Consider the following 19,091-nt stretch of genomic DNA (forward strand, 5'->3'; position numbering starts at 1 on the left):
GTTTGCTTTAAGCATCCTGTGCTAATTCTCAAGAAATCCTGTGAAAGGTTAGAGGTATCCTAATGAGAAAGTGGAAGTTCAGTGAGGTTCCATGACTGGTCTGAGGCCACCTGGTTAGCAACTGACGAAACCAGGATTCCAAACCCAGATTTCTTCACAGCTATGTAAAATCTTAACCACTGTGCAGTCCCCTCAGCCCCAGTTATGTATTGTCTTGGTATATATATTTTAAACATTCTGTTTAAGATACCAACTTCTTTGCTTCTCAGTCATATAGTGAGAAGTTAATAATTCTCCCAGAGGTTTTTCTGTGTGGAAAAGAGTAGATTTCCTAAGACAGTGCCATCTTTGACTTCTTAGACTGGGAATTTTTATAGTCCAGATTATCAGTAGTTGGAATTTTTTATTGGCTATGTAGATATAAATAATAATTTTCAACCTATTTCTTGTTGAATTGATCAAAATGCCTAGATTTATAACTTTTTTAGTCTTGTAGTTTGGGGTATAGCATTCACTTAATCAATGTCATGAAATGATTTTGCTTCCACACTTGTAAATATAGCTGTGAAGATCTAAATTCAGCCTTATTTTTGTAGTAGAAGTCCTAATTGGTCAATTTTAATCTAATTTTTCATGTATCATGATTTTTCTATTTAGTGTCAGGTCTTTTACTTGAATTGATTATTTGTAAGCACCAAAGATGACTTTGAACTTATAATGTACTTCTATCTGTTAGCTTAAAGGTATATGTAAATATCAAAATGATTTTGATTTTTTAAAAATTTGTGAAATATACATTTTTATCTTTAAGAATGCTTATTTTCTTCAGAAAAATTTAAAAAATTTTCTCTTACCCAGTTTGTATAAACACATAGTTTAAGGTAGTCCTTCATTTTATAGCCAAATAGGGAAGAGGGTTAGTGGATACAGATTTTCTGTTAGCATATTACAGTCAGTAAAAATGTAACATTAAATGTGTATTCAAATCATAGTTGCTAAAATATCAGCAGACATTGTGATTAAATAACAAAGTTATCTTTTTTATTTTACTTCATCACTTGGTAAATAAGGGATTAGTTTTGACATTTTTAGACCAAACTTCATATTTATTCCTTTTGGAGTTTGGTTGTATGAATACATAATTATATATTGGGTAAAGCCCAGAAATCGGCTCATTATTCATTTTTTAATGTTTGGCTATCTTAACATGCCACTGGTACTAAAGCTGATTCTTAAATTATTGAAGTACAACATGCTGAAATTGCTAAATTGATATTCTTTGCAATACTTGGAATACTTTTCCCCACCACCTATTTTTTTTTTTTTTTTTTTTTTTTTTTTTTTTTTTTTGAGATGGAGTTTCACTCTTGTTACCCAGGCTGGAGTGCAATGGCGCGATCTCAGCTCACTGCAACCTCTGCCTCCTGGGTTCAGGCAATTCTCCTGCCTCAGCCTCCTGAGTAGCTGGGATTACAGGCATGCACCACTGTGCCCAGCTAATTTTTTTGTATTTTTAGTAGAGACGGGGTTTCACCATATTGACCAGGATGGTCTCGATCTTTTGACCTCGTGATCCACCCGCCTCGGCCTCCCACAGTGCTGGGATCCCACCACCTATTTTAAGCTAGATTTTTGGAGGGATAGGGTGGGGATGGTGATGTAGTTGGATTTATTTAAACACACATATATATAATGATAAAGGAAATAATAGCATGGCTTTTTTTTTTTTTTAATGTAAAGTCAAGCACTTACCAGTTTTTCTCTGCTCCTTAATTTTATAGAGCCAGAATGAAGAATGGGGAGGTTTGTCTGAGGATATCTTATGATAAAGAGCCAGTCTAAGGCTTTAGTCCCTTTGATCCCCAACTTATTTATTGGTAACTACTAAATTTACCATTTTTGTGGCATGGATAAAATGGAGTGCTATGCAAAGACTGTTGCACGTGAGATGATTTCTAAGTCCTTGCTTGATCTGTGAAGATCAAATAGTTAAATACTGGGCATTTGGGCTTTAACCCTCAGCGGTTGATGCATGATGGTGTTGATTAGTGCTTTACTAACAGCATCATTTTGAAATTTGTGGGTTTTTTTTTCTTTTGAGCTTTGTTTGCTGTTGGTATTTTTTCTCACTAAAGTAATCTGTGAAATGCAAAATAAGTGAGGTACCAAAAGCAAGGATTATACTCATGAATTTGCTTCTACTTCGAGATGATCCACTTTATGAATAGATTTACTGGATTTGCAGTTGTTTATCTGCCTCATCTAGAAAGTGGTACTCTATGGAGAATTAGTGCTGCTAAAATTGATTTGTTTTAGTGCTGGGGGCTGCATGATATATCTTAGTACTATGCTATATTTTTGTGAAAGTAATAATCTGTGGGACTGCATACAAATGGAAAGGTAAGGATCTTAGGAGAAAAGTGATTTCTTTTAAAAAATGAAGCTTTTATAACTTAAAATTATTTTAATAAGTACTTTTTGAAGTATTGAATAACATCTTTTAATATGAAGTTTTGGGTTTTTTAAAAGTCAGCTGTTGATATAATTAAGAATATTTGGGCTGAGCGTGGTGGCCCACACTTATAATCCCAGCACTTTGGGAGGCTGGGGCAGGTGGATCACTTAAGCCCAGAAGTTTGAGACTAGCCTGGGCAACGTGCTGAAACCCCGTCCTTACAAAAAGTAAAAAAAATGACTAGCTAGGTGTGGTGGTGTGTGCCTGTAATCCCAGCTACTCGGGAGGCTGAGGTGGGAGGATTGATTGAGCCCAGGAGGTCCAGACTGTAGTGAGCCATGATCATTCCACTATATACCAGCCTGGGTGGCAACAGACTGAAACCTTGCTGAAAGAAAGAGAGAAAGAGAAAGAGAGAGAGGGAGAGAGGGAGAGAGAGAGAGAAGAAGAAGGAAGGGAGGGAGGGAGGGGGAAAAAAAGAAAGAATATTTGGGCATGCTAGTCAAACTCAAGAATATCTTAAATTGTTTGAAAAAAAGAGATGCTTCCAAATATATTCAATAATGTCTTTTAACAGCAAAAAGCATTTTGATATGATTCCTCTTAAAATTTGCTTAAATAAGACAAACTCCTATAATTCCTATGTAATTACTACTGTTCATGTTAAATCCCTCAAGCCTAACTCTTTTAAATTGGGTTTAAAGTTAACAAGCCTATAGTCTTTTATTGCCAGCATACTTTAGTTTTTTATAGGTAAACTTAATCACGGCTTATTAGAACAAATTCTGGATAAATGAGGTTTGATTACATTAATGCTTGAAATGGAAATACTTGAAAAGAAGGGCAGAAAGGAGGACAAATCTTGCCTTTCATTTTACATTTATTAAGAAACAATTTGGCTGGGGGCAGTGGCTCACACCTGTAATCCCAGCTCTTTGGAAGGCCTATTCGGGCGGATCACTTGAGGCCAGGAGTTTGAGACCAGACTGTCCAACATAGCGAAACCCTGTCTCTACCAAAAATACAAAAATTAGCTGGGTGTGGTGGCACACACCTGTAGTCACAGCAACCTGGGGGTCTGAGGCACAAGAATGGCTTGAAAACCCTGGAGGCGGAGGCTACAGTGAGCTGAGATCGACCCACTGCACTCCAGCCTAGGTGACAGAGTGAGACTCTGTCCCCCCGCAAAAAAGTAATAAAATAATAATTTGGCCAGTGTTGTTACTCACTGGTTCTCAGGTTGTAATCATTTTGCTTTATGTGTTTTTGAGCCTTTTTTCTTTTTATGCTTTTCAAAATTTTGAGTATTTTCCCCTTGCTATTTCTATTCTACTTTTCTTTTTTTTTTTTTTTTTTTTTTTTTTTTTTTTTTTTTTTTTGAGACGGAGTTTCGCTCTTGTTACCCAGGCTGGAGCGCAATGGCGCGATCTCGGCTCACCGCAATCTCCGCCTCCTGGGTTCAGGCAATTCTCCTGCCTCAGCCTCCTGAGTAGCTGGGATTACAGGCACGCGCCACCATGCCCAGCTAATTTTTTGTATTAGTAGAGACGGGGTTTCACCATGTTGACCAGGATGGTCTCGATCTCTTGACCTCGTGATCCACCCGCCTCGGCCTCCCAAAGTGCTGGGATTACAGGCTTGAGCCACCGCGCCCGGCCTATTCTACTTTTCTTAAATGCTGATCCTGACCTAGTAATTTGATTTTATGAGCCCTAGGGTTGGAACCTGCACAGAGACCTGCAAAGAGAATAGTCTGTGGTGTCGGTGACGAATTTTTTTTTAATTAAAAAATACTTTCTGAAAATTTTCAGGTTTGGGTCCTTTTTTCACCTACTGACATTTTCTTTTGTTTCCTCTGATGCCTTTTTTTTAAAAAAATAAAAATTCCCAAACATCATTCTCAGCAAACTGACACAAGAACACAAAATCAAACACCACATGTTCTCACTCATAGGTGGGTGTTGAACAAGGAGAACACATGGACACAGGGAGGGGAGCACTATACACGGGGGTCTTTTGGTGGGGAGGTGGGGACAGTGGGGGGATGGGGAGTTGGGGAGGGATAGCATGGGGAGAAATGCCAGATATAGGTAAAGGGGAGGGAGGCAGCAAATCATACTGCCACGTATGCACCTATGCAACAACCTTGCATGTTTTTCACATGTACCCCAAAACCTAAAATGCAATAAAATAAATAAATAAATAAATAAATAAATAAAAATTCCCATTATGGAAACATTAGCAAATACAAGCAAACACACTAGAATATAATCTTACCCACCAACTAGAGCCAATTAGATTAACCCAGTGGTTCTTATGAGGTGGGAGTAGTGCAGTTGTGCCCCTCTAAAGGACGTTGGGTAATGTTTGGACACATTTTTGGTTGTCACAATGAGGGGTGCAGTGCTACTGGCATCCAGTAGGTAAAGACCAAGGATGCTGCTGAGAATCCTACAGTGTACAGGACAGCCCCCTTAGAACAGGAGTTATCTGGCCTCAAATGTCAGTTGTGCCCAGGTTAAGAAGCCTTGGTTTAATTTAACACTATAGAATAAAGATTCCATTTACATTTATAGACTGCTACATTTTTTTCAATATTATATATAGACCACAGTATAACTAGCTAAAAAATTAATCAAAAATGCAAAAAATCGAGAAAGGATAAATGTGCTTAAGAACACACAAATAGCTATAATAGTCATCCCTAGGCTGGGCGAGATGGCTTATGCCTGTAATCCTAAAACTTTGGGAGGCGAGGTGGGTGGATGACGAGGTCAGGAGATCAAGACCATCCTGGTCAACATGGTGAAACCCCATATCTACTAAAAATACAAAAATTAGCTGGGTGTGGTGGCGCGTGTCTGTAATCCCACCTACTCGGGAGGTTGAGGCAGGAGAATTGCTTGAATCAGGGAGTCAGAAGTTGCAGTGAGCCAAAATCATGCCACTGCACTCCAGCCTGGTGACAGAGCAAGACTCTGTCTCAAAAAAGTCATCCCTGTGATTCACCAAAATTACCTCTACTTGATAATCAGTAACTGGGGTGATAATCTACAGTTGACTTTAGAATCCAACCTACAGCAAGGCTTGTGGGGTGTCACTGTATAATTTAATTTCCTCAGCAACAGCCAAATCTGTTAACTTCTGTTAAGGTAATTGAGTTTTTAAGTGGAAACTGAATTGTGTATACCCTACAGACAGAACACCTTTCAATTTTCTGCCAGTCTTCCTATCCACTTTAGGGATTTGTTAATTTCTTAAAGGTAGAATAGTTCAAATGACCAGAATTTACATATATAGACTTTTGTTGCATATATAGACTTTTTGTTGTTGTTCTCTTGCATCCTATTAGCCTTAAAGATTTTACTTAGTAAAGATATTTAGTAGCGTTTTAGTATTTGAAATTCTGTGATTCTAAGAAATCTTTTACCTTAAGAAAACCTTGATTAAATTTAGGGTATTCCAAGGCAAATACAATACAGCATGTCCTAAAACATACTTAAAATATTTATTTGCAGTCTAAAATTATATTTGCTAGCTGGGCACAATGGCACAGTTCTGTAATCCCAGTTACTTGGAAGGTTGAAGCGGAAGGATCCCTTGAGCTCAGAAGTTTGAGACCAGCCTGGGAAATATAGTGAGATCCCTCATTCTTAAATTATATTTGCTAAGTTAATTATTCTGCTTTTTTTGTTTGTATAGTTTGTTTTGAGACAGCGTCTCACTCTGTCACCCAGGCTGGAGTGCAGTGGTGCCACCATGGCTCACTGCAGCCTTGAACTCCTGGGCTCAAGTGATCCTCCCACCTCAGCCTCCTGAGTAGCTGGGATTACAGGTGCACATCACCACGCCCAGCTAATTTTTTAAAAATTTTCAGTAGAATTGAGGTCTTGCCATGTTGCCAGGACTGGTCTCAAACTCCTGGGTTCATGCAATCCTCCCACCTTGGCCTCCCAAAGTGCTGGGATTACAGATGTGAGCCACTGTACCTGGCCTCTGCTTTTTTATTTTAAAAGCACAATTAATAGCTAAAGTAATTTGTCCTTAGTATTTGATAACTAATGGGTTTTAGAGCATAGTTTATAAGATGTAGTAAATTATCCTCATCATTATTTTTAAGACAAATTTATAAGACAAATGTAATAGAAATAGATCAATAGCACAATAGAAAAAGACAGCAGAAGACATGAGTATGTAATTCACAGATGAAAGCAAAACAAATGGTCCTTTTATTAAGGAAATATAAATTTAAAAATCAACTAGACCGTTTTTTGTTTGTTTGTTTCTTCTTGGATTGGCAAAAATGAGCACTTAAAGTTGTATTTTCTTTTGGAGGATTAGTTCGGTTATATCTGCTAATGATTAAATGTGTACATACCTTTTGACCCATTAGTTACACTTTAAGGAATTTTATTCAACAAAAATGTACTGAGACACATTGCTTAGTATAATAAACCATTGAAGCTTAACCAAATATTCATCAGTGAGAAATAGGTTAAGAAAATTATAATACAACTATACATGAAACTGATGTAGCTGTAAAAGAAATGAGATTTTTTTTTTTTTTTTTGCAATGATATGGAATGATACTCCAAGTATATCAAGTGAGAAAAGATCTAGGACAGGATATTATTTTATTTTATTTTATTATTATTATTTTTTTTTTGAGACAGCGTCTTGCTCCATCACCCAGGCTGGAGTGCAGTGGCATGATAGTGGCTCACTGCAGCCTCAGCTTACTGCACCCTCGACTTTCTGGGCTCAAACAAACCTCCCATCATAGCCTCCTCCGTTCCTGGGACTACAGGCACATGCCACCACACCTAGTGAATAATTTTTTTATTTTTTGTAGAAACAGGGTTTCACCATGTTGCCCAGGCTTAGGAGCAGGATATTAGCTAACTTGTGTTACCTCTGAAAATGTTTAAAGTTCCCCCTTCCCTTTTTATACCAGTGTAAAAACAAGCATGTATTTAGTATTATACATTTTTTAAAAATGGAAAAATGCTGCTGTGTGAATGAAAGAGTGTACATCGTGTTGCTCCAGATGGTAAAAGTAGAGTAGAATTTACTAAAATAAAGTTTCAGCACGTAAAGTAAAGCACTTGTCTGGTCTTGGCCATTTTAGACACTAACCATCTGGAGCAACCATGTAGCTCTTGCCACTCATTGCTAACTTAATGTAAAAAAAAAAAAATCTCTTGACTTTCTTAGCACTTCACAAATGCTTGTGAGATAAGACTGACACCAGGATCCTTGTCATCTAAAAGTCACCTTATAGAGTGCTTTCAATTCTTCTCTTTTTTCATTTATTGTTCAAAATAGATTTTAGTGAAATTAGATACTCTCTGGCCATCTTGGTCTTTGACGCAAGAAAGGGAGTTCCAGAGTTGAGAGTAAGGACTTTGCATCTTTTGCCATAGAATTTGATTAGGGGCAATAAAAAGGACCACCGTATTCTAGAATATGAAGGATGAAGCATACCACTTTATTGTGCAAGGAATAAGTAAAGAAGTCCCTTTATAAGAAAAACTACAATACAGCAATAACTTGAAATTACACTTATTTACATTTACTTTTCGTTGAATGTAAATTATTTTCTTTTACTACATTATAGTACTAGAAAGAGAATCAGTAGTCTAGGCATTCAGTCATGGATATTCAATATTATTGGTTTACTTAAGCACTTCTCATGTCAACAAGACTTAAGCCTGCAGATAATTGCTACTTTATCTGTGTTGGTTATAGCCTCCCGGTTGGTTCTACTTGAGTCAAAGCCTAGTATGGTGAATATCTAGGAAATTTCTTGGTAACAGGCCTTGTCTTAGGTTTTGAGAACAGATGTAACTTGACTTATCTCTGCTGTTTAATTGTCATGCTACACTTCCCACTACATCTGGTCCTTTTTGTAGGGTTTTGAGAACAAAATTTTTCTTCATGCAGGAGAAAGTGGAAGTGCATGTTTTCTAAGAAGGACAAATAGGAATAGAATAAAAGAAAAAGTATATTGGGGCTGGACTCAGTGGCTCACGCCTGTAACCCCAGCACTTTGGGAGGCCGAGGCAGGCAGATCACAAGGTCAGGAGTTCAAGACCAGCCTGGCCAACATGGTGAAACCCCATCTGTACTAAAAATATAAAAATTAGCCAGGCATGGTGGCACGTATCTGTAATCCCAGCTACTTGGGAGGCTGAGACAGGGGAATTGCTTGAACCAGGGAGGCAGAGGTTGCAGTGAGCCAAGATAGTGCCACTGCACTCCAGCCTGGGTGACAGAGCAAGACTCTGTCTCTTGGCATGGGTGGGGAGGGGGGAAGAAAAAGTATATTAGAGCCAGGTGTGGTGGCTCACACCTGTAATTCCACCACTTTGGGAGGCCGAGGCAGATGAGGTCAGGAGTTTGAGTCCAGCCTGGCCAAGATGATGAAACCCCTCTCTGCTAAAAAAAAAAAAAAAAAAAATACAAAGATTAGCTGGGTGAGGTGGCAGGTGCCTATAATCCCAGCTACAAAGGAGGCTAAGGCAGGAGAATTGCTTGAACCCGGGAGGCAGAGGTTGCAGTGAGCTGAGATCGCACCACTGCACTCTAGCCTGGGCGACAGGTCTCGGAAAAAAAAAGTGTATTGGAAGGGAGAATGGGAGTGGAATCAAAAACATTGGTCTTGAATGGGAAGAGTCTTTCTCCTTGGTTATAAGGTGATAATTGGTAAAGCTGTAGACTTTTTTTTCTTTAATTCATCAGTAGGATGAGCAAAATTGAGAAAATGTCATTTTCTTAGTCTTGAGAAATGACATCATCTAAGGGAGAATTGTTGGGACTGGGGAGAAGGGGAGGAGTTGTATATAGCTTGAGGACAGTGTGAGGAGTTGGCAGTAGACTTAGTGAGGAGCAAATTAGTGAGGAGTAAAAAAGAGTTCCTGGGATTGAAGGCCTGTTTCAGGTTGAAATAATACATTGTCATCTTTATTCAAAGAATAGGTCTCCAGAGAATCTGTACTAAGGACAATATGTGGTTTATAGTTGTATAATACAACTGGATTAAAAAATTTTTTTTCTCACTGTTTTCATTGTGGCCTTTATTCCCACTTAACTGAAATCACTGAGGTTTTAGTGTTTAAAGAAACTGATAATTTGCTAAGTATTGTATGTGACTGTTTCGTACAGGTACCCAGGGGAAGAACAAGATAGTAGACTTAGGCCTGCACAGGGTCTCTTGTGTGCTATGACAGACTTTACTCTCACCCTCCCTAATTCCTAATTGATATAATTTTTATGTGACTCACAAGAGGTACTGGTGGTAAGAGAGAGATTCAATTATGAACTGGAGTTTGTAATTCAATCTACTTTCTTTGTATCTGAGAGGAAAATATTTTGGTTAATTATGGGCATATCACTTAGCTAAAAAATTACCTTAAATGTTAAGTGGTCCTTAAGGCATTTATAACAGAGCTTTTTCTGACCCTAGTAGTCTAAAGTGGGAAATTATTTAAAACGTTGTTAAAGCGACTTAAAAATGGTAAAAAGAATACATTTATTTTGGTGCATTTTAGAGTTTCTTTTCTTCTTGAAGGATGTTTTTCCAATGAAGAAGGGTTTCTCCCTATGAAGAGTATTCTCACAATTAATAAATGCTATTTCTTATTTAAGTATAGTAATATGGATCATTGGCTGCAAAGAATAGTTTGGCTTATCATCAACCCTTTTCTTTCCTAAAAGTAGTGAAAAGTGTATCAGAGTATAAGTGGTAGAAATGCCTGGGTGGTCACGTTGAGAATTGTTCCTGTATAATTGTTGGTGTAGTTCATAGTAAGTCTCCTGAGGAGGAATGGTCGCATATTCAACTCTATTTGGGAAACCACCTCTTTTCTTTTAATGAGCATAAGCTCTAGATGGTTGGTTTTTACATGGTATGATAGAAAATTAAGAGAGAAAATAAAAAGACGAAAAACTATAATATAAAGGCTCAAAGAACTGGTATTATTTAGGCAAAAGGCTATTTGACAGGTTGGTATTATTTAGGAAAAGGTTATTTGACAGACCTAAACTTTTCTTGTTCTTTCTCCAGAAAACAGAGACTATGTATCACAGCAAGAGTTTCATTGGGTATAAGAAAGCGTACTAGAATACGTGCCGGAGTACTGACATGCATCAAAATGTAGTAGGATATATAAATTCAGTTTGTAATTACAATTTTGTCAAGTTTGTTATTTACATTTTAGCATTACCTGAAAAGTCTAATTACATTAAGTCCCAAGGGATAGTCCCAATTACTTCATTAAACTGATATTTTCATAGGGAATTTTGCTTGGATAATTATCCATTATTGGGGCTTATAATTTATTTTTTACACAGAATATGGAAATAGGTTCAGAGGTTCATTGACACAAAAAGCATTCATTAAATACTGTGAATCACTAATGCCATTGATACAGAAGAATTTCCCTATGAAAATGAGAGCTTCTATAAGAAAATGAAGTAGTTGGGAGTTTAATTTCTTATTAATATGATTTTAACTTGCTGCTTCATTCCACTATAATCTATTCTGAGTGGGGAGGAAAGGGCAGCTATCTCTTTAAAATATTTAGGAATTCTTTAAGGATTAAAATGTAACTGGCTTTTGTCTTCAGATACTTTTGTATTTAATGGTTGTGTAAGTTTAAGGATTTGTTAGATATTTTTTTTGAAACAGTTTACATGATTTTGTAGTTCAACATTTCAAAGCTTCAACTTGAATAAATATTAAAATGAGGATACTTTAAAGACACTCAAATAAGCAATTTTAAAATTGCTTTCTGGTGGGGATATAATCCCTTTGAGAGCCTGAAGGGTGATGTGCCCTCTCCCCAGGAACATTTGTACATCATTTTGTTTCTAATTTCACAGAACTCTTGGAGCCCCTAGAAGTCCTTCTATAGACACTCAAATCTGTTTGGAGAGTACATTAAAATCTGTCTTGAGGATTTTTTAAAAAGTAATATGGATTTTTTGCTTTTGTAGCTATAAGTAAACCGTTAAAAACCTTCATTGCTACTTAAAATACCAGATGAGTGACTACTTTTCCACTTTTTATTGGGAAGGATTTTTCTCTAGGTTCTTTAGTTCATGTAATAAAATTCTGATGAATTTAAACACTGGTGGAAGGGGAATATTCTAATTGAATTTTTGGTCAACTCATTATTGACTAGATGACTTACACTGAAAATCTTGTCATAGTATTAGTAGTAAATATAGTGTTTTAGGATTTTGTAGAATTTTTGGAGGATGTCAGTGATCCTTTTGACCACTATATATAGTAAAGTTAGAAAAAAATGAATCTAAATTCTTGGGCATTGTTTAGAAGTTAAATATTCAGCCTTACACCAAAGAACAAAAACAAACAGAAACTTAAGTTTTAGTTATCTTTACTGTGAACTAAATGTTCTAGAAATCTGATTGTGTCTATGTCAGTTTGTATACTGTGTGTAAGAATATATGCATTTCTTTTGTAGCCACGTCATGAATATTTTAATGTCCCTGTGTACTAAATGACTACCCATCGAGTATGCAGAATTTCACAGAGGAAATAGAATGCTGATATACATATGAAAGAAAATATCCTCAGCATGGTGATTTATTATCTTGTATAATTATAGTAGAATATTTCAGAACTAGTACTTTTATGATTGTATTTTTTTCCTGTTCACATTCCAAACTTTTCTGTTTTATTTTCATTCTGTATGTGATCTTGATACAGCTTATTCCTCTCTGAAACTGATTTAATCTCATCTTGATAAAATATGACCTAGAAGTGTTTTGAGTAATATTAAATCTTAAACACATACATATTATCATTAATGAACCACCTATGATTAATCTTACAAGAGGAAAACATGACAATCATTAAAATATTTACCAAAGAAAATATAGCTGAAGTGCTAGGTCAAAATGAGCAGTACCATAATACATAGTATGGTTTGGTCTTCAAATATTGAGGTTAAAAAAAGAAACTATTTTATGTGATTATCTTACAATCTGTATGAGCTAATGTGTTCTACTGTATCACATAAAAGTAAATGTGAAAATAATACAAGAGCCGGGCGCGGTGGCTCACGCCTATAATCCCAGCACTTTGGGAGGCCGAGGCGGGTGGATCACGAGGTCAAGAGATGAGACCATCCTGGTCAACAAGGTGAAACCCCGTCTCTACTAAAAATACAAAAATTAGCTGGGCATGGTGGTGCGCTCCTGTAATCCCAGGTACTCAGGAGGCTGAGGCAGGAGAATTGCCTGAACCCAGGAGGCGGAGGTTGCGGTGAGCCGAGATCGCGCCATTGCACTCCAGTCTGGGTAACAACAGCGAAACTCTGCCTCAAAAAATAATAATAATAATACAAGAAACTAAAATTAATTTGTGCTATTATATATTTAAGGTTAAAACATTCAGTCTTAGGAAATTTTGTAGTGCCACATTTATTGAATCACACTTGTGCTATATATTATCAAACAATCCCTTTAAGAACTTATTAGAGAGCTATGTCTGAAAAGTCTGCTTTCAAAGCATTAATGCTGAGTTTATATAGTTCAAAAATTCTAATATTCAGGGGGGTTTTTTTGTTTTTTTTTTTTTTTTTTGAGATGGAGTTTTGCTCTTTTTGCCCAGGCTGGAGTGCAGTGGCATGATCTTGGCTCACTACAGCCTCCGCCTCCCAGGTTCAAGTGATTCTCCTGCCTCAGCCTCCCGAGTAGCTGGGATTACAGGCATGCACCACCATGCCGAGCTTTGTATTTTTAGTAGAGATGGGGTTTCGCCATGTTTGACAGGCTGGTTTTGAACTCCTGACCTCAAGTAATCCACCCGCCTCTGCCTCCCAAAGTGCTGGGATTACAGGCATGAGCCACCACGCCCGGCCTAATATTCAGTTTTAATACCTAAATACTTATATTTTACTAGTGATGACATTGTAATATATTAAGTCCCTGTTTAAATACTTAATGCTTTGTTAACTGTGGCATTATATTTCTGAATTTTAAAATCTTTAATATTGATAACTATTGCATATTCTTTTAATAAAACATGCAGCATATTACAAAAGGAAAACAATTCATTGTTTATATCTAGAGAGCGTAAAGCCTGAGTTAAGTTATTAAACAATAACTTCACAAGATGTTCAAACTGATTTACCACTGAATGAAGATGTATGAAAATGTATTTTGACCACACTTAGCATTAGGCAGGTATACAGATAAGATTTTCCATTCTTAACATTCTCACTGTAATGCACTACATTTGAAGCACCTGGATGTGCTATCAAATGGTAAATTTAGCACCATACATTGGAAGCATTGAAACACATTGGTCTTTCATTTCCATTTTTCCCTTCCATTCCTCCTCCTGCCCCACAATATGTTATTCATCTGTTTTTAATGCTACATAAATATGCATTGTCTCATGCCTGTTTGTGTTGGATGCCTTGTGCTAAGCTGTAACAAAATGTTGCTTCTTTTGCTATTTGTATACAGCTGCTTGCTTTAAATTAGTAGATTCTGAAATAGCTTTCCTTGCATGTCTAAAATAAAAGTATTGCATGTACTTCGTCTCATGTGAATGACTTTTTTCTTCTCCATCCCTCATAACTTGTTATATTTTCATTTTTCCAGGCAAATTTTAAAAATTGTGGTTAAAAACACATAACACAGAATTCACCATCTTATGCAGTTTTAAGTGTACAGTTCAGTTGTGTTAAGTATATTCACATTGTTGTGCAGCAGATCTCCAGAACTTTTTTGTCTTGCAAAACTGAAACTCTATACCCATTAATCAACAATTCCCCATTTCTCCCTCTCCCCAAGCCCCTGGTAACCACCATTTGACTTTTTGTTTCTACAAATTTTACTACTTTAGATAATAACTTTTCTGGCTGATTTTGAGCTACAGTTTCAGTGTGAACATATGAAAGTTCCATTTTATATTATCAACACATTTTATTTTTAAACTCTATCTGTACAAGTCTCACAAGAAAAAAATGTGTAAATAATTCTTTGAAACTAGGCCTTTTAGAAAGGACAAATATTTTCAATAATGCATGTTTGATAAGCAGCATGATTCTCTTCAGGAAATGCTATATAAGATTGCAGGCAGTGAGCACATGGGGAAAAGTCTGACCAGCTCCAAGCAGTAGTTGTGGGACATTTTTACATGGATAAGCTGAGAACGTAAACTGTGTAGAATTCAATGTACGCATCCTTTAATACATTAAAGGCCACATGAACTTTTAAACTATTTAACATTACATGGAAATAATTATTTTAAATTTTTCTTTAATATTTATGTGATTTAGATGTCAAATGTTTCCCCAAACACTCCCCGCATTTTTGCCTCAGTATTTTAGAGCAAGCCCTAGACATTCTGTCATTTTGTCTTTAATACTTCAGTATGTGTCCCTAACAGATGTGTACCACACCCAACAAAATTAACAGCAATTAATAATATCTTGTGCCTGGCTCAGTTTTTCCTAATTGTCTAAAAAATGCCTTTTTATATTTGATTTGTTCGAATCAGTTTCCAACCAAGACTCTCACACTGTATCTGGTTGATGTGTCTTTTAAGTCTCTTTTAATCTTTAACAAGTCTTCTGCTTTTTTCCCCCCTTGCCATTTTTTTTAAACCAGGTTATTTATGCTGCAGAACGTCCTACCCTATGGATTTGGCCATCGTATTCATGTGGCAATATTTAGCTTGTTCTTTTATCCCTCATCTCTATTTAGATCTGTAACCTGACTAGATTGAGGTTCAATTTGAGGGGGCAAGAATACTTCATAGGTTAGACTCTTTTTACCCATTTTTCATTACTACACAGACATACTAAAAGGTCATAAGCTTTATAAATAGAATTGGTTTATAGTACTTGCATTTAGTACTAAATGCTAAATACCTCCATTTTAGATTTCAAGTGTGTAACTGTATCACCTAACATTTTGGGAGCACTTTCTATAAATTAGGCAGAGCCTTAACTCACTTAATCTCAACATATGAAGGTAAGTACCATTACCCATATTTTCCAAATAAGGAAACAGACCATAGAGTTTAATTTACTTAAGATTACACCATGAAGTGCTTTATATGCAATTAATATTCTAAAGATTTATGGTTTAATATAATTTCTCTTCTCCTTGTTTTGTGCTGTACCATGATTAGGATGCAAAAGTAAGTTTATTACTGGATACCAAAAATGTATATTATTTTCCTTCATTAAAAGACAGTGTTGCCTTTTAATTACAAAATTCATTGCTAGTAATACCTGAAAGTTGGCCTCCTTGGTCCTTTATTTTGTGATTTGCAAAATCAGCCACTTTGGAAAATTTTTAACTAATTTTTTCCTGGATATGCCTGGTTTGTTTTGACCTCCTTTGACATTTAAAAACCAGTATTGGTTGCTACACAGAACAAAAATGCCTTTGTCCCAGGGTATTCTTTCTGTATGTGGCCTCTAGTGATGCCATTGGTTGCCCTGGGGAGGTCTGGGAAGATAGCTGTTTCTGAAGACTTGCTGCTGTGGACACAGTTAACTAAAATCTCCAAGAGGAAGACATTTCTATAAATGCATGTGACAGAAAGCATGGAACACAACTTTAGGTGAAGAATTGTGGGAACACAGAGGGAAGAGGTTTTGAATTTTACCACGAAGATAACTTAACCTTTCATAGATATAATTGAGTAGCAGTGATTTCATAATTTGCTAGTAGGCTTGCACTGGGCTTGAGTGCTTTTTGCCTTACAGCAACGGCATCCAGCACGTTGGTAGGTAATTAGCAGGTATTTAATGAATGCCGAAACATGTTGGTAGGTAATTAGCAGGGACTTAATGAATGCTGAAACCGTCCTTTAGTGGTCTCCAACGTTTGGGGCACAAAACCCTAACTAACCACTGGCTGCCACTATTAGAATACTACTGTGACACCAAATTGCTTTCTTGATTCTCTAAAACAAGCATGTTCTCCATGTCAATTTTTTACATTCTCAAGACTCCCTGGATCTGCTTACCAGAGTCTCACATTTTCCCTCCACAGGAAGCTGAAACCCCACGTAGTGTTCTTGAAGAAATTGGACTGACATAACTCTCCTCCCTTGATGACTTCTTGTGGCATTTCACACACTGTAGATGGTCACTCCCTTCATGTCCATGTTAGTTAATGGTGTAAGATGATGTCTTGTCAGTGTTACTGTTTTGCTAAGCTGCTTCATTCATGCCTACACAATTTTTTTTTAAAGGGAACTTTAGTTATCAAGTGATAAGGGACTTAAATATGAATTAGAATGGTAGCAGAAAAAGATACCTTTTCTGGATATTTTAAAGGTCAGTTTCTCTTAATCTGATTATGTTCACATATGAAAATGGCACATATACATACAAAATCAGGCAGTATACATTTATTAATTACTGTATTTGACAAAGGAAACTTAAATTATAATGTGAAACCTGGTTTTATGAAACCAAAGATTAGTGCAGCATTTCGGTATATATATATAAAAAAAGGGAATTACATGTCACTTATCAAATGAATGGAGACTTAACTTTGTTGAAACTTTAAAAAGTAAATTTACTCCAAAGACTCCTATTGGAAATTACATACCTTTCAAAAATAAAAGGGAATATTTTCAAAAATAAAGGGAATTATTTTTAATGACTTAATTGGAATGATACTTCTACACTAAAAATTATTTCTTAAGCATTCTGAATCTGGGATGAGAAACAGGATTGTTTCATAATAGTAAGCACATAATTTTTAAGGCCAAGGCACATTTGACTCCTGAAATGAATTTTTTTGTGGTCATAATGACATACATAGTTGTTTTTGATGCCCAAAATAAAGTGAGAATGTTAATTTGCCAGGAATTCTTCATAACAGTATCTTACAGAAAACATGTTGCTCTCTTCACAGTGTTATGTGTAAAGTCATTGTTTAAAGCATGAATGTTCCTTCTGGGATGCTTGTTAATGCCAAATTTATTTTGCTTCCCTATTTGCTTCCCTCCACTTAGAAGTGCTGCAAACTTTACAGCAGCTTCCTTTCTTTCCATGGCACTGCCTAGTTAACAGAAGTCTTATAAAAATTTAAAAAGACATGTTTCATATAAAAAAGTGAGAGTTGAATGAGGTAAAATGGCATTAGTTGGCCCTATATTTTTTAAAGCTATATAATTGTTCAGTGTCACTTTTCTAAGTACTTATACATATCTAAACGTGTCTTCATGGTTTATACTTTCACTTGTATATTCTGGGCTGGATTAAGCTTTGTTGTGATTGTGACCAATATTCAGGCCACGTGAGCACTGTCTTTATCACTTCGCCAATTAGTTGTAATAAACATTCAACGTACAAATACTGGCATGTGTTTTTATCTCTTTCCAAAAGTTTGTCAAACTATGGAGAGCTGCTGAAGAAAGAATTTCTAATTTTTTTTCAGTAAAATATTGAAAATTCCCCTCCATTTGAATATGGTGGTTGTTATAAGCACACACAAGATACATGGTGGAAGATCTAAGGAGTCTTCATGTACTTCATTAAATAACATGGATTCCATGCTGTTGTGAGCTTATCTACACATTTATTTTCAATCAATAAATGCTGCTTTTAAAACCTTGATGCAGTTGACTTTTCTATGCTTTCTGAATGAACAACTCAGATTATTCCAGGTAATCAAAAGGTACTTCAAATCAAGTGGATTCCTCTTACCCCCTTGTGAACTGAAGGTGCTAGCACACACAACAGAAAGCGACTAATATTTGCCAACTGTACTACCTAATGTATGCAACAAATCAAATCTATGGCTCTCATGACAGTTAAGGGACCTCCTATTACTACAGATAGGAAATGCTACATTCTAAAACTGGGATATTTATGGAGGAGGCAGGACCTACCATCAAATTAAATTGCTAGTCTACTGGAAAAAAAGACTATAGGTTTAAAAAGCCTCCAACATGCAGCTAGCTATTTACTGAAAACAGGCCTGTAGGCTTCTGCCAGCAATGTATAGTTGGAATTTTTGAAACATAAATTGTAATCAGACAATATATATAAAAACCATTAATAAATTTAAGTTCAAGATGGACATTTAGGAGGATAATGAACCAGTCAGTGGTTTAAAAACTTCCTGCCCTTCTACACTACCACTGCCTATTAACATTTGAGGGGAAAGTCATCAATATTTCAGTTGTCTTGAGCTCAAGATGGTGGTTTTATTTCTTATCCTCCATGATCTACTAAGATTTCAGCTTTGTGGACTACATTTAATTGCGTACATCTTGATCGTATTTAGAAAAGTATCAAATACTGGATTTAATGATAATTACTCAGCATTACTGAAACCAGTAGATATAGTTCAGTCATTTTCAGGAAGCAGCAGGCATTTAGAGTCTGGAACAAATCCAATTTTTTAAAGTGAAATTCTCCTAGACCACGTGCATGATTTCTTTTATTGGCTACACATTAAAGAACTCTCATCCTTAACAGATATCATGCAGAAATCCCAATTTTGAAGAAACTTTCTTCCTATCTAAATTTCATTAATGTTTCAGTATTTTGTGTATCTTTTAAGTCCTTATTCCCAAATGTCAAATTAACAAATGTCACATACTACAAAATTCAAGATCTCAAGT

At 36.1% G+C, this 19,091-nt stretch overlaps 1 protein-coding gene across 7 annotated transcripts in view; it reads left to right on the forward strand.

Annotated features, from left to right (window-relative positions):
* Positions 1-18,076, forward strand: part of AP1S2 (adaptor related protein complex 1 subunit sigma 2) — a 44,686-nt gene extending 26,610 nt beyond the window's left edge. For 3 of the 7 annotated variants that reach the window (XM_012434516.3, XM_064364505.1, XM_064364504.1), the window contains exon 5: positions 10,521-11,937. In XM_012434516.3, the coding sequence (XP_012289939.1) occupies positions 10,521-10,577 (57 nt within the window). In that variant the 3' untranslated portion in view covers positions 10,578-11,937. The other 4 variants (XM_012434526.3, XM_012434577.3, XM_064364503.1 and 1 more) reach the window with 3 other exon arrangements.
* Positions 18,077-19,091: the final 1,015 nt, after the last annotated feature.

This window comes from Aotus nancymaae, unplaced genomic scaffold (genome assembly GCF_030222135.1).
Source record: "Aotus nancymaae isolate 86718 unplaced genomic scaffold, 86718_ANA_hifiasm-v0.15.2.pri h1tg000058l, whole genome shotgun sequence".
In the NCBI taxonomy this organism is placed as follows: domain Eukaryota; kingdom Metazoa; phylum Chordata; class Mammalia; order Primates; family Aotidae; genus Aotus; species Aotus nancymaae.